The sequence below is a fragment of the Miscanthus floridulus genome, unplaced genomic scaffold (genome assembly GCF_019320115.1).
Source record: "Miscanthus floridulus cultivar M001 unplaced genomic scaffold, ASM1932011v1 fs_166_4_5, whole genome shotgun sequence".
Lineage (NCBI taxonomy): Eukaryota > Viridiplantae > Streptophyta > Magnoliopsida > Poales > Poaceae > Miscanthus > Miscanthus floridulus.
In genome coordinates, this window is record NW_027096324.1 from 1 (window position 1) to 26,486 (window position 26,486).

At 47.2% G+C, this 26,486-nt stretch overlaps 4 protein-coding genes and 1 pseudogene across 4 annotated transcripts; 1 reads left to right on the forward strand and 4 right to left on the reverse strand.

Annotated features, from left to right (window-relative positions):
* Positions 1 to 7: 7 nt before the first annotated feature.
* LOC136530638 (pentatricopeptide repeat-containing protein At4g22760-like) lies at positions 8 to 1,111 on the reverse strand (annotated as a pseudogene).
* A 1,058-nt stretch (positions 1,112 to 2,169) lies between these two features.
* LOC136530634 (uncharacterized) lies at positions 2,170 to 3,917 on the reverse strand. Its single transcript, XM_066523357.1, has 5 exons — positions 3,775 to 3,917; positions 3,590 to 3,662; positions 3,429 to 3,509; positions 3,293 to 3,349; positions 2,170 to 2,348 (listed from the first exon to the last, which is right to left on the reverse strand). The coding sequence occupies exons 1-4, from the start codon at positions 3,876 to 3,878 to the stop codon at positions 3,296 to 3,298; spliced, it is 312 nt and encodes a 103-aa protein (XP_066379454.1). The 5' UTR covers positions 3,879 to 3,917; the 3' UTR covers positions 2,170 to 2,348; positions 3,293 to 3,295.
* A 346-nt stretch (positions 3,918 to 4,263) lies between these two features.
* LOC136530636 (uncharacterized) lies at positions 4,264 to 5,645 on the reverse strand. The gene is made up of 6 exons (XM_066523359.1): positions 5,308 to 5,645; positions 5,063 to 5,205; positions 4,818 to 4,928; positions 4,577 to 4,726; positions 4,377 to 4,502; positions 4,264 to 4,284 (listed from the first exon to the last, which is right to left on the reverse strand). The coding sequence occupies exons 1-6, from the start codon at positions 5,639 to 5,641 to the stop codon at positions 4,264 to 4,266; spliced, it is 885 nt and encodes a 294-aa protein (XP_066379456.1). The 5' UTR covers positions 5,642 to 5,645.
* A 1,133-nt stretch (positions 5,646 to 6,778) lies between these two features.
* LOC136530635 (coatomer subunit alpha-3) lies at positions 6,779 to 11,836 on the reverse strand. The gene is made up of 3 exons (XM_066523358.1): positions 11,441 to 11,836; positions 10,382 to 10,876; positions 6,779 to 10,003 (listed from the first exon to the last, which is right to left on the reverse strand). Exons 1-3 carry the CDS (start codon positions 11,646 to 11,648, stop codon positions 7,050 to 7,052), a joined length of 3,657 nt encoding a protein of 1,218 aa, XP_066379455.1. The 5' UTR covers positions 11,649 to 11,836; the 3' UTR covers positions 6,779 to 7,049.
* Positions 11,837 to 12,052: 216 nt separating this feature from the next.
* On the forward strand, positions 12,053 to 25,316 carry LOC136530637 (serine/threonine-protein kinase GRIK1-like). The gene is made up of 13 exons (XM_066523361.1): positions 12,053 to 12,145; positions 12,732 to 12,971; positions 13,165 to 13,339; positions 19,934 to 20,008; positions 20,091 to 20,135; positions 20,461 to 20,535; positions 21,473 to 21,560; positions 22,121 to 22,230; positions 23,627 to 23,722; positions 24,192 to 24,258; positions 24,516 to 24,631; positions 24,711 to 24,789; positions 24,907 to 25,316. The coding sequence occupies exons 2-13, from the start codon at positions 12,757 to 12,759 to the stop codon at positions 25,047 to 25,049; spliced, it is 1,284 nt and encodes a 427-aa protein (XP_066379458.1). The 5' UTR covers positions 12,053 to 12,145; positions 12,732 to 12,756; the 3' UTR covers positions 25,050 to 25,316.
* The last annotated feature ends 1,170 nt before the right edge of the window (positions 25,317 to 26,486 follow it).

A 26,486-nucleotide genomic window follows, 5' to 3' on the forward strand; every position in this document is an offset into this window, starting at 1 on the left:
CATAAAGGTCCTTATTATCCATCCTATCAAACAGGTTAGCAGCAGCTTGGACGTCGCCGGCCTTGGCATACCCTGAGATCATCGTGATCCAGGAAACATTGTTCCTGATGGGCATCCGCTCAAACAGCTCCTGCGCTTGGGCCACGTGGCCTTGTGTCATGAACCCGGACACGAGGGCGTTCCAGGACGCAGCGTTTGTCTCGGGCATTCGGTCGAACAGTTCGATGGCCTCGTCGAGGTGGCCGGCCTTGGCGAGTCCGGCGACCATGGAGTTCCACGACACAACATCCCGCGCGGGCATTGCCTCGAACATGGCGCGCGCGGCGGTGATATCGCCCGCGCGTACAAGGGAAGCGAGGAGCGAGTTGGACGAGACGAGGCGGGAGTGGCGGTGCAGCGCCGCGGGCGCGTCATCGAGCAGGCCGCGGGCGTGGTCGTGGTGCGGGGGCAGCAGGCGAGAGTAGAGGTGAGAGAGCGCGGCGTGCGGGTAGGGGTGGGAGAGGAGGCCGAGGCGGAGGAGGTGCGCGTGGAGGGAGGCCGCCGCGGGGAGAGCGGCGTGCTCGGGGAGGCGGGGCACAGACTTGAGGACGGCAGCGAGGGCGAAGGGGCAGGGGCGGCGGGACGAGCATAGGGACGCGAGCTACAGAGCGATGGCACGGCGGGGCCGGCCTTGGTCTGCCGCCGCGCGGATGGCGATCGTCCACGGCGAGTTGAAGCCGCCGGCAGCGGGCGGGGTGCGCATGGCCGGGCGCCCCGAGTCCTCCGCGGGACTGCCACACCTCACCGGCGGCACAAGTTCTTATTGACTCCGCGCTACAGGAGTGAGAGGAGGAGGCAAAGGACGCCGCCTTCTCCCTTTCCGTTGACGGCAAGAAGGGAGATGGCCGGCCTGGGGCGAGCGGAGCCACGGCCGGGGGCCCGGCGGACCGAAGACGGAACTGCAACCGGGCGGCGGCGGCGGCGGAGCCAAGGGGCCGGGGGCGCGGCGGAGATGACCGCAACCGTCCGAGTTCGCCAAGGCGCAGACGCGCGGGTGTGGCTGGGTGGCGGTGTCCGCACGAGCAGGACCACGGGCCGGCGGTGCGGATGCGAGCGTGGCCACGGGTTGCGGAGTTGTATGCCATGTCGGCCCGTAGTTTACGAGAGAAAGGAGTTGTAAAAAAAAATCCGTCTACTGCATAATCATGTATTTTATATAATTTCAACAATTGATTTTTTTGCACTATAAGATTAGAATCCAACAGTCTACATTCTTCTTCTACCTCTAGCCTTCTTCTAGATCACAAATCACATATCATAGAAAATAATTCTTTTTCTATGAAAGGACAAATTACAGGGTGGTTGGTTCCATTGCTTGCCCGTTCGTCATGGGTCGTCGTGTCGTGGGGCCCTGGCTGGGCGCGATTCGCTTTCGCGCCCTCTCTCTCCCTCCGGGCCTCACCTGACATGACCACGCGCATACCTGGGAGGCCGCCCATCCACGCGCATACCTGACACGACCACGGTTTGGCAGATCTGACGGACGCAGACAAACCGAGGCAACGATCCGATGACTAAAAATCCATGTGTTTTTTTTTTCTAAAACACACGTGTATTGTATAGCTTCTGAAAAAAAAAACAAGAGAAAGGGAAGCGCATAATAAACATAAATAAATAACCCAACATAACAATATTTCTCCTATATTTCAGGTGTCTGAATTTTAAGATGATTTCAGACAATAGCAAGTCATATATAACAAGTATTAATATTGATCATACCAAATAAACATTATTAGATTGACCATGCTATATATATATTTTCATAATAAACCTATTTAGATATATACAAATATTGATACTTTTTTTTATAAAACTAGTTAAACTTCAAATTAGTTGACTTATCGGAAAACAAGATGTGCACTTATTTTGAGAAGAAGTTAGTGTATTTTGTGTATGGATTCGATCAAACTTAAATTGTTTGGTTTCTCGAAAAACAAAAATTGTAGTCTTTTTAGACCGAGAGAATACCTTTGAAAATAAAAATATACCCTACACAGAAAAGAAAATGTACAGCATCTGCACACATGAACCCCGGACTAATTATGAATTCCATGAACTTCAGAATAGCACAGCGTCTGCAGACATATGAACGGACTAATGATGAATTCAAACAGATGGACAGAGCATAACTGCAGTCTTTCATATCTTGTTTTCAGAAGCATCAGGGAGGAAATGCAGGCCATTTTTTTTAACTGGGTTACAATAGCTATCATCTTTCTTGCCTTTCCTCGTAAAAGTTTCTCCTTCTGTTCAGCACATCATTGTCCATGCTGACAGTGGATGGACTACAACTAAGATGTGTCATCAGGCTGAAAAAAACACAGGAAAAATAGAAGAGCAATATTGAGATTGAAACAGTAATAACCCACCAAAAAAACATTACAGAGAGAAAAGTAGCATAATATATGTAGGTTATGCAGTGCTTGGCTCCTTTGTCTAATCATTGAACTAGGAATGGTGTATTACAACATGTGAAAAAAAAGGACAACAAAATTTGACAAAAAAAAGCCTTTTTACTGTCCATGGCAAGGAGCCAAGAAGCTACAACGATATTCAACTTGAAAAACATTGTGGTAATACAGAGAAAGTATCATAATATTGAAGTATCTGATATGGGGACGGCTGGCCGGCTGGGTTAGTGAAGCATCCGAGATACATAGCCGAGAAGTGCTATGTTAATTATTGTTAATCTGGCAACTTCTTGAAAGATTGGAGGTAAAATTACTAAGTACTGAATTAATAGAATTTTTAGCACCTCAGACGAACAGCAAAACAAGTGCAAGAGCAGGGTGCTGCTCAAATCTGTTAGGACAAAATTATACCATAACCAACAGCGTCTGTCAAACTCAGAGTGCATATAAAACGGAACAGGAAATGTTTCTTAGTACCTTGCATGGACATTAAAAAAAAACACAAAAGTTAATTTTAAGAGCAGGGTGCTACTCAAATCTGTTAGGATAAAATCATACCATAATAACCAACAACATTTTCCAACCTGAGATTGCAAACTTGAAAGTGTTTGATGATCTATTAATACCAGTGGATAAGTTAAAAGAACAAAGTAATTGCATCATGAACGAAAAAACTGCAAAGATGGGTATTAGCATCTCCGTGTGCTCACTAATTTTAACCTGCCACCACCTACTCTCATTGCATTAACACACAGGAACAACAGATCTTCCCCCAAGTTTCTGAATTATACATGCATGAAAGCCTTTCTGACTTTCATTATAGCCATATAATTTCTACTAACCTTTTAAGTCGATACAACCCTCCCTCCACGTATGTCGCAGACTATCACATCCTCTTCCTGCTAGCAAACGGCTCAAGTCAGAAAAAAAATTCAGAAGGTAAGCAAAAACTGTTAATTTGTGGAGTCATTGCTATACCATGTTTTTGGTTGAATGCATTTCCCTACTTAACGCATGAGAGCCTCTGGTTATGTTGTAGACAATCACATCCTCTTCCAGCTAGCAAACAGTTCAGGTCAGCAAAAAAAGATTCAGAATATAAGAACAAACTGCCAACTTGTGCTAGTTTATTGCTGTACCTTGTTTTTGGTTGAATGCTTTTCCTTGCTTAACTCATCAGAGCCAATGACGTGCACTTTAGCACTTCCACACCTAGAGAGAACATAGAGGAAATAATACTGATATGCTTCTCACTCCTCACAACATTATAAATTTTTCCTCTCACATATCATGAAATATACCAATCAGAATATATACATCATACCAGGCAGGCATGTCTATTGCATCTGGATCAACGTAGTCCCAATAGCAAAAGCCCTCAGTTGTAGCTGTCTTAAGCACATATGCATCCATATCATCAGACAACATACCTAAGGCCAGCGAGCGGATGCTTGTAGTCAAGGTATGCTCTCCAAACAAGAGACAGCTTCCTTTGTGGTTCCCTTCAAATTATTGTTTGCAATTTTTGCAGGCAAGTTACCCATCAAACAGTTAAAATACTCGTATACAACAAATGAAACCTGGGCTTGTTTGGATGCCAAAATTTTTGGCAAAGTGATACTGTAGCATTTTCGTTGTTATTTGGCAAATAGTATCCAATCATAGTCTAATTAGGCTTAAAAGATTCGTCTCGTGGATTTCGTCTAAACTGTGTAATTAGTTTTATTTTTTATTTATATTTAATACTTCATGCATGCGTCTAAAGATTCGATGTGACGGGGAATCTTGAAAAATTTTGCAAAATGGGGTGGAACTAAACTGGCCCTTTTCTGGTCTGGCACCAACACTTACAAACAGGACAGCACATGTAGCAACAGAAGCAGAGGACGGATGTGCACGCCAATACTTTTTAATGAGACAAAACACCTCATAACGAATGTTATGGCTCAAGTTTCCATCACAGTCATCAGCAAGCGACCCCTTCCTTATCCCCTTCCTCATCGACACAAGGCTCAAGTCAGCTTCCTTCATGATACAATTGATGCAATCTAGCTGCAAGTGGAGTAAACAGATAAATAAAGTGCATAGAATCTAAACTGATGCGAAGCTGTTTCTTCTACACGTACAATAACAGGAGGTATGATACGCTTCTTTTTTGGCAGCACAAGATTTATGACTTGCTTCTGAATCGCGGTGCTCAGCCTGATCTCAGGAGAGGCATCATCTAACCCCTGCTCCTTCCATTCAGATACCATTTCTTTCTCCTTTTCGCAACACTTGGAAAGTAAGCAAAATATAGATCAATTCACTGTAACCTAGCCTCAAAGGCTGCATATTAAGCTAGTAATTGGCAGGCGGTGGAGTTACCAAATGGACGAGAATAGTAGCCAAGTTGTCATTGACATCAGCAGAATCAGCATGCTGTTGCCCACTGGTGGCATTAGACTGCGTAGAACTGGCAACCTGCTTCTCGCGACCCTTGGAAAGCAAAGCAGACAACGGAACAGTTTAAAATTGCTGATAATTCTTGGCGAAGCAATCAGGAAATACAACCCTAACCTAACATGGAAACCTGGAAAATTAAGCTAGTAGCTAGGAGGAAATGGAGTTACCAGGTAGACTAGAGAAAAAAGGGATAACATAGGTTGCGGTTGAGCCAAGGTCGCTCTGGCATTTCTTCGGTAGTATTCTTCAAGGCACCTCAGGTTGTAGACAGGAAAAAAACGTTCCCATCCCCATATTGTCTCAAAAAGATCTTGGATTGGCAAAACATTACGGGGATTCAATTCAATTAACTGAAAGATCAAAATACGAAATTGACAAAGTAGGTGCATGTGAGAGAGAGGCCAGGGCATACCTCGGTGGCTGACAATCTCCGGCGGCGGCATCCGATAGAACAAGCCGATTTCTTCCTTCGCCTCCTCTAAAATCTCAACACATGCGGTGAGGTGGTCTCTGATCGCGGCGAAGTCATAAGCGGCTTCCTTGGTCCGGAGCTCCATCCTATGCAAAACGCCTCTCTTGGGATCGGCGCCATCGGAGAAGATTGAGCCGGAACTGCGCCAGCAGAGAGCGCTCTGCAGGCCTGGGGTCTCCACCCCTATCACGCTCCTGGACTCTGCGGTTGCGATGGCGGTGGCGGTGACGGCGCCGGAGAGGACTGCTGGATCGAATCTCCCGCTCAACGACATTGCGGTCCCCTCTCCTCTCTGCTCCGGCGCTCCGAACCCGCGCTATAGATTTCAAGTACGAAGTGGCGTGAGAGCGCAATCTGTCTGCATGCAGGCGACGCGGCCGAAAAACGGTTGTTGCCAAAACTAGTCTTCACTGTGTTTCAAATTTCGAGATCTTATTAATTTTTGCATGCGTTCCTAATTTTCTTTAAAATCCAAATTTTCCCTCATTATTAAACAGTTTATTTAACACCCCCATTTATCAAAATGGCGCCATTTTTACTTTTCTTTTTTTCTATATAAATTAAAGTCTGGGTTTCTTAATAAAGACACTCAAAAGAGAAAATATACATAATTAGTTGCATACGAGTTGGTTTCACATATATAGCTTGACAATTAAATAAAAAATATTGACAACAGATTTCGTATTGATCAAAATAAGAAGGCTTATTGTTGGCACAAGCAAGACATGACAAGAAAACGACTTCGAGGTACATAGCCAAGGTGAAGAAACAAGTATTTGTGTTGATCCGAGGGACTAATTAAGCATGATGAGTCATGCAATCAAAGTATCAAATCATTGTTGGATTAAAAGTTAAAAGTAACTTGAAACTATGCTTTTATATGTTGAAATAGTTCAGGTCACAAACTTAAGCTGGATTTGCTCAAGGATTAAGATAAAGTTGATTGCAATCCTTGTGAAGATATATCGTGGAGAAACGCCCGAACTTGCCCATTCTTTGGAATGTTAGGTGTTGCTGCCTTACCCATCTTTGGAAGCACGATCAATGATCATGTGGAAAACAGATGTATGATTCAGTTTTCCATAGAGCAGTGAACGTCGTCGAGTGAAGAAATGGAAGGTAATATCCCCACGACGTGTTTACCTGATGCCGGTTGTATCTGATGGACTAAAACAGGCCGCCAAACAAATCCATCTGATAATCTGAAGAGATAAGAGATTTGCACTCTAGTAGGTAAACTCTTTCAGGCTCGAGGTATTTTGACATAAAGCACATTAGCCCGCCTACCGAGCACATGAGAAAGCACGTTAGCCCTGTTCGCTTCAACTTATCAGCCATGATATAGTGTTTTTCTCTCACGATAAAACAGCTTCAGCCAACTTATCAGCCGCAGAAATCATCAACCGAGACATCCCAAAAAGAATTTTAAAGAGTGAAAGAAACATCTCATACATCATTTTCCAGCATAGCTTCCAAAGTCGATCAAAAGTCTAAACCATACGGCAGGTGATGACAGCAGCCTCTAGGCAAACAAAAATTATGGTAACAAAACACAAGAAAAAACTCGATAAAAACATGTATAATACTTATTCCTTACAATCAGTAAACTCCCTGGTAAAATATATGATAAAGTCTTGGAACTTGACACTAAAAGAATATAGGGGACCTCTAACTACCATTGCTTATCTTGACTGTGTAGGAGAGCAGAGGAGGCCTGAAGCATCTGCCCCAACCGCGGCAAGCTCACATATGGTACAAAGCTGCCCTTCGATGGACGGAACAAATCGGGATCCACAGTATGGGCAGGAAACATCCTTTTGGCCACGATAGATAGGAACATATGTGGCGCCACAAACAACGAATGGATTTCTGAAGTCATAGTTCAGTTGGTGAGAATCGTTCTTGTCCTGGCAAGCTTGCTGCACCTGTCGAGCCTTCTTTGCTTGGGCCTCCTGAGGGCTGTTCTCAAGAAGCATCCTTGCAAAGTGTGATGCAGTTGCATAGTTTTTCTGCTTGAAGCAAAGAGCCATAGCGCTAGCGAGCACAAGCCTCATATGAACTCTCTGAAGCTTGCAGTTTGTGAAGTAAGCAGCCAACTCCTGTTGACGGGTCACATCATCCCTCAATTCCTTTCTCTTGAGTTCCATCCTCAGACCAAGAACATACTCCCTCACTATCTCAATTAATTCCTTTACCTCATCAACTTCTCTCCGTGAATCCACCACAATAACTGGAATGGTATGCAGGATGCTAAGGAACTGTCTCAGTGCTTCAGGGAACTTGCCCTCAGTTGTAGCTTTGTAGGCAGCCTTGAGTCTATCTTCCATTTGTGAGAAGCTGAAAACAAGCGCAGGAGGGCCCCTCACGTTAGGACTTGCAGACTCATTCCAACCTTTCTCTACTGCAACTGATATAACAGGAGCGGCGGCAAGCGCACGCAGATACGCATGACTGCCCATGTGCAGATCAAGAAACAAGGGCTTCAGTGGAACAAAGTTCTTGATACCCAACTGGCGGCTAAGCAACCTCATTGCTGTGTCAAAGTTCCCTGCAGCCGCTTGCTCCCCAGCCAGAGAAGATCTCTGAGTCCAAATCTGGCTGACAGGAATACCTGGTGTAGGAGCGACAAATAAAGCAGAGCGAGCACTGCCAACAGCTTTTGGAGTCTCAGTTTCAGGTGGAAGTTCCAGATCTTCCAGGTCCCAGCCACCTTCCTCACCATCCTCCTCATTTGTCTCACCCTCTTCTACATCAAAACCATCACCACCATTGGCCACCACTTCACTTGCATCAACAATATCCAAGTCTTCATCTCCCCAATCAGCACCAGCAGCTTCATCATCTTCCTCAAGATCTGCCCTTCCAGTAGCATCCAGTCCACCTTCGAAAATACCACGCATTACCCTCAGCAATGGCCAATCACCACACGCTGTGAGAGGTGCAGGAGGGATCAGTAGTGAGTGGGATTTTCCTTCAGGCAGAGAAGGAACATTCTCGCCTAATTCAGTAGCAAGCCTCTCAGCAATTTCTGTGAGCCCATGAGTGACAGCGGTAACATAAGCAAGAGGTAGCTGCCCAGCATTCTCCAAGATCTCAACACGCTTCTTGGCATCCCCAAGATACAATGCATTGTGAAACTGTCCCATCAAATTGTTGTTCTGTCCAGCAATTTTGCACATGAAGCCGACCTTGTCCAAGTAACCAGTAATAAGATACAGAAAAGCAAGCCTCTCAAAATTCTTTGTTCGTTGGTAAGCATATTCTACTATACCAACATTTCCCTGCCTCAGGGCCTCAATTCCCAACTTGTACCAGTGATCCTTGTCATCAATCTCCTTTGCAGAAGCAACTGCAATTTGAATGTTACCACTCTCAAGAGCTAGGTTAAATCTGGTCTTCTCATCCTTCACAAAGTGTAGAGCAACTTCTGGGAAACCTTTCTGTTGTAAATAAGAAATCACAGCCTGCCCACACAGCTGGGAGTTCTTAATCATACTCATAACATGATCATAGCGTTTCCTGAGTAGGGCGAGCTTGAAAATGTACTCCGATGCATCAACTGCAATCAGCTTGTTCTTTCCATCACGATCTAAGCAGAAAATGTTGTTCCCAACAACCCTCGTTATGTAAATAGGAACATCAAGGGTTTTTATGATCCCACTGTCTCCATTGGGAAGACAGTACTTCATATGGTTCAGTGTAGTGTAAATGAACACACCATTCTCATCCCAGGCACCACTTTTCACACGGATGGTTTCATGCAGTGTGCACCTGTGGACAAGCTTCTTGCTAGCTATAACCACTGCATGCTTGCTCAGCAGTGCAACAGATTCCATGTCACTGGACCAAACAACATATTTGACAGCAGGAGTCTGGAGCTCACCAAGAACTAACCTTTGCTGAAGATCAAAGATGGTCACCCTGTCTTCAGCTTTGCACAGCAGGTTACCTGTCCCAGCATAATATATTGCATCAGTCGCAATGGGAAGGGGGCTTTTCTTCACAATTTCATTCTTAAGATTCTTCACCAAAACTTGATTGCTACTCTTCTCAAGGACTGCAAACCTGTTGCGTGCTACAAAAACAGCAGAACCACCAGCTCCTTTCTTTGCCTCTTGCAAGTAATCAGACCTGCCAGCAGAATCCTTGGGAACAATGTAGAGTTCATATGAACCCCCATCAGCATCAGAGCAAATCAAGACAGCATTCTCAGTTGGGCTGTAGGACAGCGTCCTGGGTGACTGGTTCAAGCTGACTGATCCAGGTCTTCTTATTGGAGCCACTTGAACTTCCTTCTGGCTAGAGTATTCAAAGAACCGGAGAAACCGATCCTTCACATAGAAAACAGTGTCACCACTAACACAGAAGGCCGGGCGTTCCCTTTCTAATTTGAACACAATCATGCCACTGTCATGACCAGCAGCAAGAAGGTTCATTTCAGGGTGAGCAGCAAGAATCCAGAAACGGTCGTGCTCCCGTCTAAATGTCTGAATACCAGTTCTCTTTGTGGCATCCCAAATGCGAATGCTTTTGTCTTCTGAGTTAGAAACAATGATGTCTTGCTTCGCATGGAACATCACACAAGACACATTATTCATGTGGCCCCTTAAAGTATCAACTTCCCAAGCCTTGGTATCTGTCCATAAAGAATAAATATAAATTATTGCATTTCAACCATTTCCTTGTAGAATGTATACTCTTTTTCACATATGCTAGGTACTAATTGAGCAGCTAAATTGTGTGCTAAACTTAACCTCCAAGAGCCATTTTACATGTAATATTTTAAATATAAATCAAAAGTAACAAGTTACTAATGGTATGAAGTTCTGTGAAGGAAAGATTAGAGAAAGAAAGAAACAAAGAAAGAAAAAAATATCCACGATTAAAAGCATATTATTAGGTAATTCTATCATGTGGAAACATCAAATCATATATACTTGAATAGTTATCATTTTGCTACACAAAAATTACAAACAAGACATGCAAATTGCAAAGTGAGCAATAAGACTATTACCATTCATTCTCCATAGCTTCACCTGCCGGTCATCTGCCCCAGAAACAATGAGTGGCAAAGTGGGATGAAATGAGGCCCAGTTGACCCCACGGTCATGGCCTTCCAGGACATATTTCACTACAGCATCAACACCTCCAAAAAGATCTGTGTTCATCTGGGTGAGACGGAGGATGTCATCAGCAGGTGACACTGTCTTCTTCCTCAGAGCTCCGATATCCCAGACACGCACAGTCTGATCAAGTGATGCAGATACAACCAGGTCTTCTTTGGGATGGAAAGATGCACACATGACGTAGTGGTTATGCCCAGTCAGCACAGCCACACAGGTGCGTGACTGCCAGTTCCAGATCCGGATTGTCTGATCGTCACTAGCACTTACAATCCATGGGTACTCATGATGGAATTGCACAGTGCGAATGTAGTCAAGGTGACCATGAAGTGTGAAGAGGCAGCGGTGTGTCTTGTAATTCCAGACCTTAATCTTATAATCATCACCTGCATCGTATCACAGTAACCAGAATCTTAGAAGATTAATAAGTTTTACAAGTAACAATGATAATGCACCGAAGGATGTCTTAGTTTCAGTAGTCTGAATTCAATGATTGATAGCACGATTACAGCAGTGGTTTTTGTCTTGGTGCGCACTAATGAGAATGAGAATACCTTTGTGATTTGTGACGAAGGTATTCTACCTCATGTTTCAAAGATTATAGAATCCACTGACTACAGCCACAGGAAAAATCAAGCACTAATGAATTATTTACCATACAGATCATTGTAAGCACAGATGAAGCATGCACCAGATCCGAGTTCGACCAACCCATTGTACCAAACTATTATATATATCCTTAACCACCGCACTTCCCACCAAACGCGATCTCATCAACGAACTTGTAAACCAGTCTAGTCCAATCGCCCAGATTGCACAATCAACGAATCGCAGAACAATCAAACATCCACGTAACTCGCGGGAACACCACCAATCCGCGCGAGAGAAATGAGCTAAACATGCGAAGCGCGCACCAGACGGGCGAGACGAGGAAGGATCTAGCAAATTACCTCCGGAGACGAAAAGCGGCTGGGTGGCGTGGAAGTGGACGCCGCGAACCGGCCCGTCGTGCTCGTCGAAGCGGTCGAGGAGGGTGCCCATGCGGTAGTCCCACATCTGGATCACCCCGCTGTGGAGACTCGCCAGGATCCATGGCCGACGCGGGTGGAAACTCAGGCCCTTCACCCGGTTGCTCTTCGTCTCGAACTTGGTCAGCATCCTCCCGGCCCGGAGTGCCCGGCCACGTCGGTGGCTAAGCCGAGCTCCCCCCTAGCTGTAGCTGCGGAGAGGAACGTAGAGGAGGAGGTGGTGGATCTGGAGGAGAAGAGGAGGAGGTGATGGATCTGGAGGGGCGAGTCGGGACTCGCGCGAGAGAGAGAGGGAGGAGAATGCAATGGACGACGGGAGAGGGAGGTGTTTTAGATCTCGGCGCAGGGGATCTGATGAGCCTCGAGGTGGGGTGAGGTGGTGAGAGGGGTCATCACCGTTCGATGCTGGGGTATGACGATCTGAGCCGTTGGAGAGTGTGCGCCCTGGTTGTCAGTGAGCCATTTGCTTTGCCGTAATGATGGATTAAAGTCGTTTTGATGATGGTACTACTAAATACAGAAGTACCATGTAAAAAAAAAAATCATTCGGAGAAAACCGACCCCGGCAGAGCAGACGCGACGCGAGTCTCCTTCGCCGGCCCGCCTCCGCATTCCGGTAACGCCGAGGTTCGTCCGATCTGCCTCCGTCCCCTCCCGTATTTATCGCTCCCTCGAGCTCAGTGGGTGCGGGATTGGGTAGTAGTAGGGCGGGCGTTGGTCGCGACAGAGGGGGCTGATGTGACCATGTGTGCAATTTCGACAATTTTGCTGCAGCAGAATCGCCTGGGACTCTTGTAATCGAGACGGTCTTTGCTGAGATGCTTGCCGGTTTGCTGTAGCTGGTATTGCTATTGCTTATACAGAATTTGAGCGGCAGAATGTACATATATGGTGCGTAGTGATGCTTACTGTGTTTGGGCTCTTCCAGTTGGTGTTAATCTGTGTGGGGGATAGAATCTTCGACCGACATGTGTATTTTGACAGGATCGAATTTAAACCTAACTATTGGATGCCATTTGGTGATTCGAGTTTCTGTATGTCTGTTGTCAAAATGTAGTTTTGAATCTTCTGCAGTGGTCTATTCATTTCTAGAATCTGTTGCAGTCTGGTGGTGTTGCAGTAACCGTAAAGGAATGCAGCAGACAAGCCCATGACTTCCTTATCCTGATGATGTTTTTTTTCTAACGTTGTTACTTTTTTTTTCTTGTTCTAGGGTTTCTGGTGCCTAGACGTTCTGAATGTCAGATCTAACCAACATAGGCTGCTGTGGCTGCTTTAGCTTTTTAAGGAAGCCCAGTGTGCCTGCAGGACAGCCTCCAGATGCCGATGGCATGTCATCTCAAGATTTGCTGGAAGATCAATCAGCTGAAGATCCTGTTGGAAGCTTCTATACTGGAGATGATCCTGATTTAAGCTTTTACAATGGGAATAATCTTGATACAAGCTTCCTCGATGGAGACTGACCAGGGGCGGACACAGCGGTGGGGCGGGGGGACTCAAGCCCCCCTACCCATCTCGGAGCAGTGGAACCCCCTGTGGAGCCCTATGAATTTTTAGGCAAAGTTCTATAGTGTAGGGGGGCTGAGACTTAAGATCAAACAGCAGTGTTGTTCAGCCCCCCCTGAAATATTTCCTGGGTCCGCCACTGGAGACGACCCTGATAAAAGCTTCTACGATAGAGATGATAATGGCTACCTTGATGAAAGTGACACTGGACCTCCAATGAAGAGTTCTGAAGATATCATACAATCAGGAGCCCAAAGTGGCTTTGCATGTAGAGAGGTCCCAGTTAAAGAGGCTAATAAAGTATTTCGCTCTGAGGTACCATTTTCTTAATATTTTTTTTGTTCAACTATCTTTCCATATTTGAAGATCTGTCTATTGAGGCTTTATCTAGCCTTGCCCACCATTTTCTTGTAAGCTAGCCTACACCATAAGGAGCCGAGCGCTTGAGTTTCCTGGATGCACGGAAGAAGTTGGTTTCCCATTCATCTCAGGCAACCAACACCACCCATTAATTTTTATGTTCTTACCATTTGGCCTTGCTTAAGGTTACCTTTTCATCAAAGGAGCAACTTATTGGAAGTTATTTCCGCTGAGGATCACACAGTACCCTTTCGGAAAAAATGAGTTGCCTTCTGTAATCCTTATTATTCATGCTTGTCAGTACTTATAAAAAAATAGACTGGACATGCATTTTTGCTCCAAAACTGAGAACTGTACATTTTGTCGTTCCTAAGCCATGCATGAATCAAACTTTTCACACCTTTTCTGACGTTCCAACATGACGCCTTCCATTCCATGAAGAAACCAAAAGGCCTAATACCTGTACCAGATATGCCTCGTATCAATTTCTTTCCTTCTGGAATGATATCTTTTTTAATCTACCCTTCACACCAAGGTTTGAGATTCTGAACATGGGACCTCTCATGCCAGGGAAGCAAGCTAAACACCAATTATGGGTTATGAGTTATGACTGATGCATCTTCTTTCCATTTTTTCAATGATAACAATTAATCGGTCTTTTTTAAAACAATAAATAATTTTAATCCATCCTTCCAATGGCATGATAGGAATAGCCTATTTTACTTGCCCAGCAAAATCTTACTACAATTTACATATGGTCTCTTAAAGATAAATGTGAGACATTTGAAAGTAATTCCAATACTAAATTTAGCATGGGTTTCACTGTTCTGGCTAGGATCCAAGAGCTTGACCGGGTGTTATGACCGGCGTGGGCTATTCACGCCGCAAGCCCGCTAGTGGCTAGGAGCCTAAAAGCCCATATTCATCTTGATTGCCATATTATTAGAATATTTATTAGAATATTTCCTATTTTAGTTGAGAGACATATAAATATTTGTAAACATTATTGAGATGGCAAGCAGAAACAATCTATTGTTTCCGGCTTCCCCTGGGAGCCGGGAGTTCCTAACCCTAGCCGCCTCTACTGTTTACGCGTTACTGTAGCTACGCGAGGGTTCTAGGGCTACAGCCGTAGCCGCCACTCCCTCGCTGCAGCCACGGCGCCGCTGCGCCGTCTTCCTCGTGCACTTCGACCTCGCCCTCCAACCTCTCACACATACAACCTACGGTCCCTCTCCCGTAGGACTAGGGATCCTAACAGCTTGGTATCAGGGAACCTTGGTACGATGTCCACGCCTCCGCAGACCTCCGGCGGGTCTTCAACGCCGGTGTCCACCGTGCCGCTTCCCGCCGCGTCCTCCGAGATCTCGGAGTCCTCCGGCAGCGCGCTCACCCTGGCGTCCTTGGCCGGTGTGGTCGACCAGTTCGGCCGCAACATGGACGTGCTCAGCCGCAACATGGTGCCATGCAGCAGTCCCTGGCGAGCCTCGTTCCGCCGCCTCCACCTCCTACGTCCCAACCGCCGCCTCCACCTCCCGCACCAACGATGTCGCCGCCGATCAGCTACCCCTCCGGCGTGCTCCATAGCGGGACGAGGGTGCCCCTGCACATGCTGCGGTGGCCGACTTCTCCGTCTCCCATCCCGACATGGGCGATGACAGGAACGGCGCCGGGGCCGGTCTACACGACGGCCACCTCGCCCACGCCATCGGCACTGTCCACCTCCCTCGTGCCCTCGGCTCCAATCTCCGGGACTTTCTACGGCGGTACCGATGGGACTCTGTTCTACGGCGGCGCTCCTGGCCCTTCTGCGGCTGGGGCCAGCAGCCACCACAACGACGGCACGCCCGGCGGCGCGCACGGCGGCGCCCACGCTCCACCGAAGTTCTACAAACTGGAGTTCGCATCCTACGATGGCGCCGTGGATCCGCTCAATTGGCTCAACCAATGCGAGCAATTCTTCCGCGGCTAGCGCACCCTTGCCTCGGATCGCACATGGCTGGCGTCCTACCACCTCCGTGGCGCTGCCTAGACTTGGTACTATGCGCTCGAACAGGATGAGGGCATGCCAGCGTGGGAGCGGTTCCGAGAGCTGTGCCAACTCCGCTTCGGCCCTCCAACGCTGGGCACGCGCTTGGCGGAGCTTGCCCGGCTGCCTTTCACCTCCACGGTCCAGGATTACTCGGACCGCTACAACGCTGTCCTCTGCCATGAACGGGAATTCAACGCCCGCTAGAAGGCCCAGCTGTATGTGGGCGGTCTCCCCGAGCATATCAAGTGCGATGTGGAGATGCACCATCCGCCTGACCTGCAGACGGCAATGTATTACGCGCGGGCCTACGAGCGTTGCACGGCGGCTTTCCTCCCTTCCCTACAGCAGCTGCAGCAGCGGGGTGGCCGTGGCCCACGGACCACGGCGGCGACACCGACTGCCTCTGCCCCGGTCCAGCTGGCTGCCACAGCCGCTCCCGGCCAGCCGCGGCTCTTACGTCGCCTCACGCCGGCCGAACAGGTGGAACGGCGCCGCCAAGGCCTTTGCTTCAATTGTGACGAGCTGTATGTGCGCGGCCATGTGTGCAAGCGGCTCTTCTACCTCGAGACTACCGACTACATCGCCGACAAGTCGGAGGTTGCAACCGCTGAGGACGGGCCCACAGCCGTCCACCCGGAGGAGCCGGCCGCCCAGGACGCCACAACGAACTCGCTTGTGGTTTCCCTCCACGCTGTTGCAGGTATCCGGCCGCCGAATGCCATGCTGCTGCCCGTCACCGTCAAGGGCGAGCGTTTTCTCGCCCTCCTCGACACCGGCTCCACGCACAACTTCGTCCAAGGAGCCGCTGTGCGCCGCCTCAGTCTCTCCCCCGCGGGTGGCGAGCATCTACGTGTCACCGTCGCCAACGGTGATCGCTTGGCGTGCGAGGGGATTGCACGCAACGTGCCTATCCGCATCGGGGACGAAGACTTCGCCATCACGTGCGTCGGCCTCAACTTGGGCGCCTTCGACTTCATCATCGGCTTTGACTTCCTACGGACACTGGGGCCCATGCTCTGGGACTGCGAGGCCCTCACGCTGTCGTTCTGGCGGAACGGGCGCCGCGTCACGTGGCAGGGCGTGTCCGGGCCAACGGCGCCCACGCAACAGCAGGCGTTGGCCGTGGCCTCGGCTGACCCGCGGCTGCCGCTGCTGGACCACCTCCTCCTGCAGCACGACGACCTCTTCGCCGAGCCCACGGGGCTCCCTCCGGCGCGACCATACGACCACCGCATCCACCTACTGCCGGGGACCGCGTCGGTTGTGGTGCGTCCTTACCGCTACCCGCAGCTACAGAAGGACGAGCTCGAGCACTAGTGTGCTGCCATGCTGGCCCAGAGTATCAACCGGCCCAGCACCTCGCCGTTCTCCGCGCCGGTCCTTTTGGTCCGGAAGGCGGACAGCTCGTGGCGCTTCTGCATTGATTACCGTGCCCTCAACGCCAAGACCTCCAAAGATAAATTTCCGATTCCTGTGGTGGACGAGCTCTTGGTGAGCTCCATGGGGCCCGTTTCTTCACCAAGCTCGACCTTCGTTCGGGGTACCACCAGGTGCGCATGCACCCCGACGACATCGCCAAGACGGCCTTCCGCACTCACCACGACCACTTTGAGTTCCTGGTCATGCCGTTTGGGCTCTCCAACGCCCCGACAACCTTCCAAGCCCTGATGAACGACGTCCTCCGGCCCTACCTACGGCGGTTTGTCCTCGTATTTTTTGATGATATATTAATCTACAGTTCGTCGTGGGCCGAGCACTTGCAGCATGTCACCATCGTCCTCAACGCGTTGCGGGCGCATCACCTCCACTTGAAACGCTCCAAGTGCTCCTTTGGGGCGTCCTCGGTGGCCTACCTGGGCCACGTGATCTCTGCGAGCGGTGTTGCCATGGACGCCGACAAGATCGCCGCCGTGGCCGCGTGGCCATCTCCGACCTCTGCCCGCGGCCTGCGGGGCTTCCTGGGCCTCGCCGGCTACTACCGGAAGTTCATCCGAGACTTTGGCGTCATCGCCGCTCCGCTCACGCGTCTCTTGCGACGAGACGCGTTTGTGTGGGACGACGATGCATTGGCAGCATTTGAGGCACTCAAACGTGCCTTGACCACAGGTCCTGTTCTTCAGATGCCGGACTTCACCAAGCCCTTCGTGGTTGACTGCAACGCGTCGGGTGCGGGGTTTGGTGCCGTTCTTATCCAGGGCGCTGGACCCATCGCCTACTTCAGTCGGCCATTTGCTGCCCGCCACTTGAAATTGGCGGCGTACGAGCGGGAGTTGATCGGCCTGGTCCAGGCCGTACGTCACTGGCGGCCGTACTTGTGGGGCCGCCACTTCCTGGTTCGTACCGACCACTACAGCCTCAAATTTTTGCTTGACCAGCGCTTGTCCACCGTTCCGCAGCACCAGTGGCTCAGCAAACTTTTTGGCTTCGATTTCTCTGTGGAGTACCGCCCGGGCCACCTAAATACTGTGGCGGACGCACTGTCCCATCGAGATGCTGAGGCTGGGGCGCCGGCCGACCAGGAGGGTGCGGCTGCAGCCGCCCTGGCTCTATCTGGGCCTTCCTTTGCGCTCCTGGACGACATCAGGCGGGCGCAGGAGGCCACGCACGACAGCCAGCAGCTGCTGGCTCGGCACCGCGCCGGCGAGCTTGAGGCCCCGTGGCGCCTCGTCGACGGGCTCCTGCTCCATGGCTCCCGTGTCTTCGTGCCGAACCATGGGGACCTGCGCCACCAAGTGCTCCTCCTGGCGCACTCGGCTGGCTATGAGGGCGTCCAAAAGACGCTCCATCGACTCCGCGCCGACTTCTACATTCCGCGGGACCGGATGCTGGTGCAGGATTGGGTGCGTGCTTGCACGACCTGCCAGCGTAACAAGACGGAGACGACGCGCCCGGCGGGGCTGCTGCAGCCTCTCGACGTGCCGACCCAAGTCTGGGCCGACATCTCGATGGACTTCATTGAGGGGCTGCCGAAGGTCGCGGGCAAGTCGGTCATTCTGACCGTGGTGGACCGCTTCTCCAAGTACGCGCATTTCATCGCGCTCGGCCACCCCTACACGGCCACGTCGGTCGCCCGCGCCTTCTTCGACGGGATTGTTCGCCTGCACGGGTTTCCGTCGTCCATCGTCAGCGACCGGGACCCTGTCTTCACCGGCCATGTGTGGCGGGATCTCTTCACGATGGCAGGTGTCAAGCTCCGTATGAGTACGACGTTCCACCCCCAGACGGATGGCCAGTCGGAGGTGGTCAACAAGGTGATTGCTATGTATCTTCGGTGTGTCACAGGTGATCGGCCGCGAGCTTGGGTGGATTGGTTGGCGTGGGCGGAGTATTGCTATAATACTTCGTTTCACACCGCCCTGCGCGCCACTCCGTTCGAGGTGGTCTATGGCCGCCCGCCTCCGCCGTTGCTGCCCTACACGCTTGGCACGGCTCGGACGGACGCTGTTGACGGCCTCTTGCGCTCACGGGACGAGGTCCTGGCTGAGGTGCGTCAACGGCTTCTTCAGGCGCAGGATCTTGCCAGGAAGTACTACGACACCGGTCATCGCGATCTGGAGCTGCAGGTTGGTGACTGGGTGTGGCTCCGCCTCCTTCACCGCGCCACCCAGTCGCTGGCACCACAGGCCAAGGGCAAGTTGGGGCCGCGCTATGCTGGTCCTTTCCGTGTCCTCGAGCGTATTGGCAAGGTGGCGTATCGGCTGGAGCTACCGGAGGGCTCTCGTCTCCACGACGTGTTTCATGTCAGCCTTCTGAAGCGACACCGCGACCGCGGGGACCTGCCCGTGGTGCCTGGACGGCTGCCCCCTGTGCTGGACGGTCGGCGCACTCCGGCACCGTCCAAGGCCCTGCGTGCCCAGCTGCGCCGTGGCGTCTGGCGAGTGCTGGTGCAGTGGCAAGGACTTCCTGAAGAGGAGGCGACGTGGGAGCTGCTGGACGATCTTCGTGTCTCCTACCCAGACTTCCAGCTCGAGGACTAGCTGTTTCAGCAGGCGGGGAGAGATGTTATGACCGGCGTGGGCTATTCACGCCGCAAGCCCGCCAGTGGCTAGGAGCCTAAAAGCCCATATTCATCTTGATTGCCATATTATTAGAATATTTCCTATTTTAGTTGAGAGACATATAAATACTTGTAAACATTATTGAGATGGCAAGCAGAAACAATCTATTGTTTCCGGCTTCCCCTGGGAGCCGGGAGTTCCTAACCCTAGCCGCCTCTACTGTTTACGTGTTACTGTAGCTACGCGAGGGTTCTAGGGCTACAACCATAGCCGCCACTCCCTCGCTGCAGCCACGGTGCCGCCGCGCCGTCTTCCTCGTGCACTTCGACCTCGCCCTCCAACCTCTCACGCATACAACCTACGGTCCCTCTCCCGTAGGACTAGGGATCCTAACACCGGGTTTATTGCCAGTTTCTAATATTGGCTTTTGGATGTTAAATGAAGGGTAGCAAGTTATATGAGAGCATTTAACTTTCACATAGGACACTGCAATAACCTTTTCCCTTTTGCCATGTTTAGGATGAAAATTGTAATAAGATGGTCAATCAATATGTTCACTTGGGAAAGATTGGTTCTGGGAGCTATGGTAAAGTGGTAAGATACATTGGATGTGCTAATAATTATTTCATTTCTCCAGATAGATGTCTAAATTTTTTTTATTTTGCTGCTTCCAAAGGTTTTATACAGAAACGTGAAAGATGGGAAGCTATATGCAGTGAAGGTATTGCTTTCTGCTACTCTCTCGTGTCGATAACATATATTTCTTTTAATGAACCCTTCCATGGTAAACAGGCTTTCAACGTTGTGTATTCTTATTGAATAATGATAGTTACTAATTATACTTGTTTCTGTCTAATATGTGTACCCTATGCACGTTTTTGGCTGCTAGCTAATTTGCTTGCTTCAAGACTGAATTTGTAACCATCTGTCAAGTCTATAGTCTCGTTTTCTTTGCTTGGCACTGTTATTTTAACAGTTGTACATGTCCTCGGTACATGTGCTGATGTCTAACTGATGGAGTTTTAGCTGTTGCCCTTCTCTTTCAGGTCTTGAATAAGCCTTACATGCTGAAAGTGCATGTTGTACGATCAGAAACCGCCATGACAGATGTTCTTCGGGAGGTGAGTAACTTTGTCAACTTCTTTGTCCATGTAATACCTTCTTTCCTTTTTTTTGTCATGCATGTGTAACTTAGTTCTCTTCCAAAGTTGTTCTGCATGTTTTGAAAATGTTTTCTGTCTAGGATCTGTCACAAACTCAATACACATGCTAACCATTTGAAATGCTAATTGATCATTTCCAATATTTGAATATGATAAAAGAATTAGTGTCCAATTATTTAGATAGATCGATTGGAACAGAGTTTCATTTGCAGTGTGATATCTCGTTGTGGGGCACCCACTGTTTTATGATTGAAGAAAAACAAATTAGGTGGTACCCTGCTTCTTGGCATTTAGCATAACTGAAACAACCCTGCTCACATATCAGGAATGCATTTGCTTATTTAATGGTGACGAACAACATATATTTGCAGTATTGGTTTCCTTCTGATTAACCATGAATCTTTTTGTCCCAGCTATTGATTAGCGTTGCACTCATTGTGCAATAGAAACCCATTTAACCGTTGAGGAGAAATTGATTCATTGGAGCGTGGAACAAAATTCATGTATCTTTTGTCTATTTGAAAATTATACGCCTGCTAACGTTGTTAGTTCTGCCCATATGATTTTTGCCAGACGAATTCCTAGCACGCTAACTACCATGAAGATGCTGGATGGTAACTTTGTTTCTGTTTCTAAGTCACGAAATCCATTATTAGTCTTGAGATACTGCAAGAGGTTAGATAGATAGCCACGACCAATATGGAAATGGAAGAGGTTGAGCCATTGCTAGAAATCAGTCGAAATTTCCTGTCAAAATGTAGAAGCATGGTCACTGGCCCTATGTTAGCACACTGCAGTGTACCATGCTCTTTATTATTTTAATTGACTGCATTGTTTGTTTTGTACGCTTTCTAATTGCTTGCTCCCTTTTTTCTGTATTGGACATTGGAAACAGGTATCCATAATGAAAATGTTAAATCATCCCAATATTGTAAATCTTGTTGAAGTTATTGATGACCCAAACGTACATAAATTCTACATGGGTATGTAATTATGCTTTCATTATTATGTTTTTTATTTTATTTTATTGCTAAACATGGCATTTTGAATTGAGTTAGTTTCACAAAACTACAGCTATTTAGGGCGGATCTAGCCTAAAAATACATTAATGTCACCTCTACTATACTGAGTCACCTTCATATGTAAACCTCAAATTACAATGGAAATCACAAAAATTCATTGCTGTCCATGTGACAGCATTGAACAGGGCTGGCTCCGCCCCTGGCTATTTGTGTCTATCAGGGAACTACAATTTCTTGGATTAGTTTCGCGGAACTGCAATTACTTGTGCCCACTTGTCAGCCACAAAAATCAACATGTGGGTCCACACAGCTTACACGGCTAAAATGTGAGCCCTGTGGAAAATATTGTTGGCCTGTGAAACTGATGCCTCAAGTGGTTTCAATTTTGTGAAACTGGTCCCAGAAGTTGTAGTTCCTTGACACTTTGGCACAAATAGTTGGTGTTTTATGAATTTAACTCTTTGAATTTTATCTATATTTTACACAGTTGTCATTTACAATTTCTCCATTTGTATTGCCAGTTCTTGAGTATGTTGAAGGAAAAATTGTTTGTGATAATGGTTTAGAGGAAGCTACTGCAAGAAATTATGTGCGAGACATAATATCAGGTCTTCAGTATCTTCATTCTCATGTAAGATTTAAGTCTTTTATTTGTTTCCGTTACCTTGTATATTGGGTGAATACTGTGCCATGTTATACTTTACAATTTAGAAAACCAATGGTAGATAAGTCTGAGGTATATCTTGTTGAAAACAATTTTCTAGGGTGCCATTTTTTTTGGAAAATCATTTGTATTTCCTTTTCTACAAACGCCCCCCTCTTCCTTTTTCCTTTTGTATTTGTAAAGGCCGTGAACTGAAGCCCATGCTTGCGGCTGAACTGTAGTTTGCCGATCTTGTTTTAGCTTTGTAATCAGTATTTCAGTGCATTGGAAAATACTGGCTTGGTTTTGTAATGCATGGTCATTTCGTGATTTGTGGAAGATCAATGGATTTCTGCAAGCCACTGCCTACTGGACATAAATAAATACACTTAAGTCCTGGATATGTAGGCTTGAACTTGAGATTTCAGCTTCCATAAGTTTGAGCACAGCCAATTGCCTGCTATTCGTTTGGTTTTTGGGTAGTCGTTGGATTTATTTAAAAATATGATGATGTCCTCACTCAAGGACTAGGCAAAGCACAGTTGACATTTAAGATGGTGGTATGCATCAAACTTGGTTTTTTGTTGTTGTATAAAGCTGTAAGCATTAATATCAGTCTATCTGTCAAGCAGATTATTTATTTGCTTCTTGTGTGCTTGCACCCTGGCAGCAGTATGTGACAGCAAGCAGCAGCTGCTACAGAGGGTGCTGGCTGGAGCAACATGCTTCTAGATATTACATGGTGAACAATGTGGTTCATTCAACAGATTAGTTTAGGCATTATAGTTGAGGGAATGCCATGTCTGTGGTATATGGCAACACAGTTGAGGTTGGTTTTGCTTAGGACTTCAGGGAGATGATTAGGAAGGTTAAGTATTGTTATATTGAGTCCATTTTAGTTTCTACTAGGGGCTGGGAAGTTAAAGATAACGATAGATAGAGATGGACCCGGTCTGACCAAATCCTCCATAAAAGTAAGCAAGAAATAATCTCTCCAGTCTCTGAAATCGTTGGCTGATATCTCTCAACTCTTCTTTTCTCTCATTTCAATGTAATACCCTAATACCCTAATTGAAGTTACACCACCTGGCCGATCCCCTGCACAGTAGATCCAATGCGAACGACGATTCACAACAATGCTAAAATTCTTATTTAGTTTATTCATCACTGCTGTGCATGATAGATCATGCTTGCCTAGAAAAGTAAATCCCACAGTTCCCAGACTCCCATCTAATGTTTCTTTTCTCCCATTTTTTAACTTATTTACATAGTGCCAGTAACCATGTGCTCATGATTGGTTGTTTTTCTATGTTATGCAGTTTGCACTATGCCTGCATGTTTCCTAGCTTGAATGTGACACTGAAATTGTCATTTTCATACACAGAATGTTATTCATGGTGATATCAAACCAGACAATCTCTTGGTTACAAGCTCAGGCAATGTGAAGATAGGAGATTTCAGTGTTAGCCAGGTTTTTGAGGTGTTTCCATAATCCTGCAACTTTGTGTATTTCAGTGAAATTCTATTGTTCTTGTCAGGAAAAAATGTTTTTTTAGTTGAATGAACTCATCCTTGAAAATAGTTGTCTAAATTATGATTTTTATCACTTAATTGCTCTTACTCTGATCAAGAAACTTGGCTCTGTAGGTTCCAAGTTTCTCAAAGTTACACTTTTAAAGATAATCTTCCCTTTCTGTCTTTTTGAGGATTTTAAAGATAACTTGAGTTGACAGCCAAGATGCTTCCTCATTCTTTTGGAAGTATTTTTGTTGCTCAGTAGTACCACTTTTATTTTATATTGTTTCATTCCTTAAACACAAGTAAATCCACTTGATCTTTTTGAAGTATGTGTTTGCTTTTGTGGCGAATTCCTCTGGATTATCGAAATTTTTTGTCTTGGTGTTTTACTTAAAAAATGATATGGTGATACTTACAAAGTTACAATGTAGGATGATGATGATATGCTTTGGAGATCTCCTGGTACTCCTGTTTTCACTGCTCCAGAGTGTTGTCAAGGTACAACTAAAATTTATAGACTCACTAATATTTCAATCAAGAAAAATGCTGTGCATAAAATTTGTCAAACACTAAATTTATAGAACCGTGATTTTTGGGTAGCAAGATATCCTGGACATGATCGCAGAATCGCAAATAAACTGAATTGCAACAGCCTAGATTATTCTTCATTAATTTAGAAGTACTCAAATGTTTGTTGGGCTACCAGATATAGACTCACTAAATATGGTGAAGTTTTTCTCTTTACCTCAGTGCAGGTTCAGCATACCATGGTAGGGCATCTGATACTTGGGCAGTCGGTGTAACTTTATATTGTATGATTTCTGGGCACTATCCATTTCTTGGAGATACATTGCAGGAAACTTATGATAAGGTGCAAAAATGTTTCCTTCATTTCCTTTTGATTTTAAGGTGAGTGCATTAAACTCACTTTAGTCGTTGCCACTGAATAGATAACCAATGATCCTGTGCAAATACCTGATGACATGAACCCCCAACTTGCTGATTTGCTCCAAAGGCTTCTCTGCAAAGGTTCCCTTTCTTTTTAAGTAAATCGTATCCTCATATGATTTTGATATATCAGAGTTTTGGTGCCAGATGTGCTCTAATGGACATCCTTCTTTGTTTTCTTGTGTGATTGATTTGCAGATCCTGGGGAACGTATCACCCTGCAGACTGCGGCAGAGCATCCTTGGGTTGCTGGGGACAAGGGCCCAATCCCTGAACACATCTGCAGGTGTGGGTTTGGCCGCTGGAAGAGAAGTGATCTTGGGTGCAATAACAGCACGTAAATGGGATGATCTAGTGTAGATAACTGATGAAGTATGGCGAAGCAAAGCCAGTGAGATGACTAACGATGCATTTCTCGTTGTCTTACGTTTCCCTTTTAAATAATGGAGCTGTTTGGTGACCGATTGAACATCTCTTTAATTTTTGGTACAGAATATAGTAAAGTTTAAAAAAACCGTCACCGGTAGATCGTCACAAGGCAAAGTGCTGCCTTCGATGGTGGTATAGCATTCAAACAATGTACGTAGTATCTAAACTTCTCGTTCTGTCTTAAAAAAAAAAACTTGTTCAGAAAGTTGGGCTCTTTGTTCTTATTTCGTGACTGAATGATGAGAATTGAGCAGAGAACAGGTAGAGTAGAGAAAAGTAGGGTGATTCCACAACGCTACCGATGCAATTGTTCAGAGGTCTTTTGTCTGAGAAGATGTTCAGTTCAGTAACAAAGCTGTTCACTACAAATGTGGTTTTGTGTTGGTACATGGCTACGGACTCTGATTATGGTCGTGCTCCTGGTGTACCAATCAGTAATCCGTCAAAAGGGCCACTAGCATCTAACACTGGCCATGATTTGGTGATGGTCTGCTGTAGTACTAGATGTCACTTGTAGAGGAGCTGCAAATATTCAGAGATGTCAGTACTTGGTCAAAATCAATGCTTAACCACAACCCTCTCCACACCCTCGATAGGATTTGTTGTCAGGAAACTTGAATTGGATTGTTATGTTCAGAGTATTCAGATTAGCATTTAGGACTGAGCTGAACAGATATATGCATATTTATGTACTCAAGCTGATGCATGTAGGACATTCTTCAGACATCCGAATTTGTTTGCAGGACTGATAGCATTGGTTCTGACCTTTGAAATCATTTGAAGGCGAGCCAAAGGTAGGTCTCTTGAAAAATTGCATATCCAAAGCAAAAGGAAGTTTCAGACCACACCAAATTTCTAAAGAAACTGTGAGCATGGTTGTTGATCGTAGCTTGATGGACACTGCTGAATCTTCAGAACAAGAAGAAAAACAACCAAAGACCACAGTTAAGACAGTATTAAGCAGACCGCCGACCGGCCATGTGCATTGTTTATTGTTATATGCATGCACGCCTCCAGCCGTGGATCGAACGCGCCATGACGCGGCTCCTCAGCCGGCCCCGCGCGCGCTGCTGCCTCTGCCGCCGAGTCGCTGTCCTAGACTAGAGCTGCCATGACAACTGACAAGCAGAAGCCAGGGGAGCAAGCAGCGTGCGTCCCGTGCCGTCATCGTCACCATGAAGGCATGAACTAACTCATGGAGCCAAGGCAAGGCTATTGTGTGTACCAGCCAGGAGGAATTGTCGATTAGTCATGAACTTCTGGAGTCAGTTCCTTGGAGTTTGAATTGCCCTTTTATAGGTTCAGTCTGTGGTGGCTGCACCATGGCATGGCACCTGAACATCTGTACA

What these genes read in the sequence shown, in the direction of transcription:
- LOC136530634 (XM_066523357.1), bottom strand. Translation starts at nt 3,878, where the DNA reads ATGTTGTCTGATGATATGGATGCATATGTGCTTAAGACAGCTACAACT. An exon ending in AGCATTCAACCAAAAACAAG is followed by an intron (nt 3,510 to 3,589) that starts GTACAGCAATAA and finishes ACTGTTTGCTAG; the next exon opens with CTGGAAGAGGATGTGATTGT. An exon ending in TGCATTCAACCAAAAACATG is followed by an intron (nt 3,350 to 3,428) that starts GTATAGCAATGA and finishes GTTTGCTAGCAG; the next exon opens with GAAGAGGATGTGATAGTCTG.
- LOC136530636 (XM_066523359.1), bottom strand. Translation starts at nt 5,641, where the DNA reads ATGTCGTTGAGCGGGAGATTCGATCCAGCAGTCCTCTCCGGCGCCGTC. An exon ending in GGAGATTGTCAGCCACCGAG is followed by an intron (nt 5,206 to 5,307) that starts GTATGCCCTGGC and finishes TGCCAATCCAAG; the next exon opens with ATCTTTTTGAGACAATATGG. An exon ending in GCCATAACATTCGTTATGAG is followed by an intron (nt 4,285 to 4,376) that starts GTGTTTTGTCTC and finishes TGTTGGTGCCAG; the next exon opens with ACCAGAAAAGGGCCAGTTTA.
- LOC136530635 (XM_066523358.1), bottom strand. Translation starts at nt 11,648, where the DNA reads ATGCTGACCAAGTTCGAGACGAAGAGCAACCGGGTGAAGGGCCTGAGT. An exon ending in GCCGCTTTTCGTCTCCGGAG is followed by an intron (nt 10,877 to 11,440) that starts GTAATTTGCTAG and finishes GATACGATGCAG; the next exon opens with GTGATGATTATAAGATTAAG. An exon ending in GAAGCTATGGAGAATGAATG is followed by an intron (nt 10,004 to 10,381) that starts GTAATAGTCTTA and finishes CTTTATGGACAG; the next exon opens with ATACCAAGGCTTGGGAAGTT.
- LOC136530637 (XM_066523361.1), top strand. Translation starts at nt 12,757, where the DNA reads ATGTCAGATCTAACCAACATAGGCTGCTGTGGCTGCTTTAGCTTTTTA. An exon ending in CTGGGAGCTATGGTAAAGTG is followed by an intron (nt 20,009 to 20,090) that starts GTAAGATACATT and finishes CTGCTTCCAAAG; the next exon opens with GTTTTATACAGAAACGTGAA. An exon ending in TGACAGATGTTCTTCGGGAG is followed by an intron (nt 20,536 to 21,472) that starts GTGAGTAACTTT and finishes CATTGGAAACAG; the next exon opens with GTATCCATAATGAAAATGTT.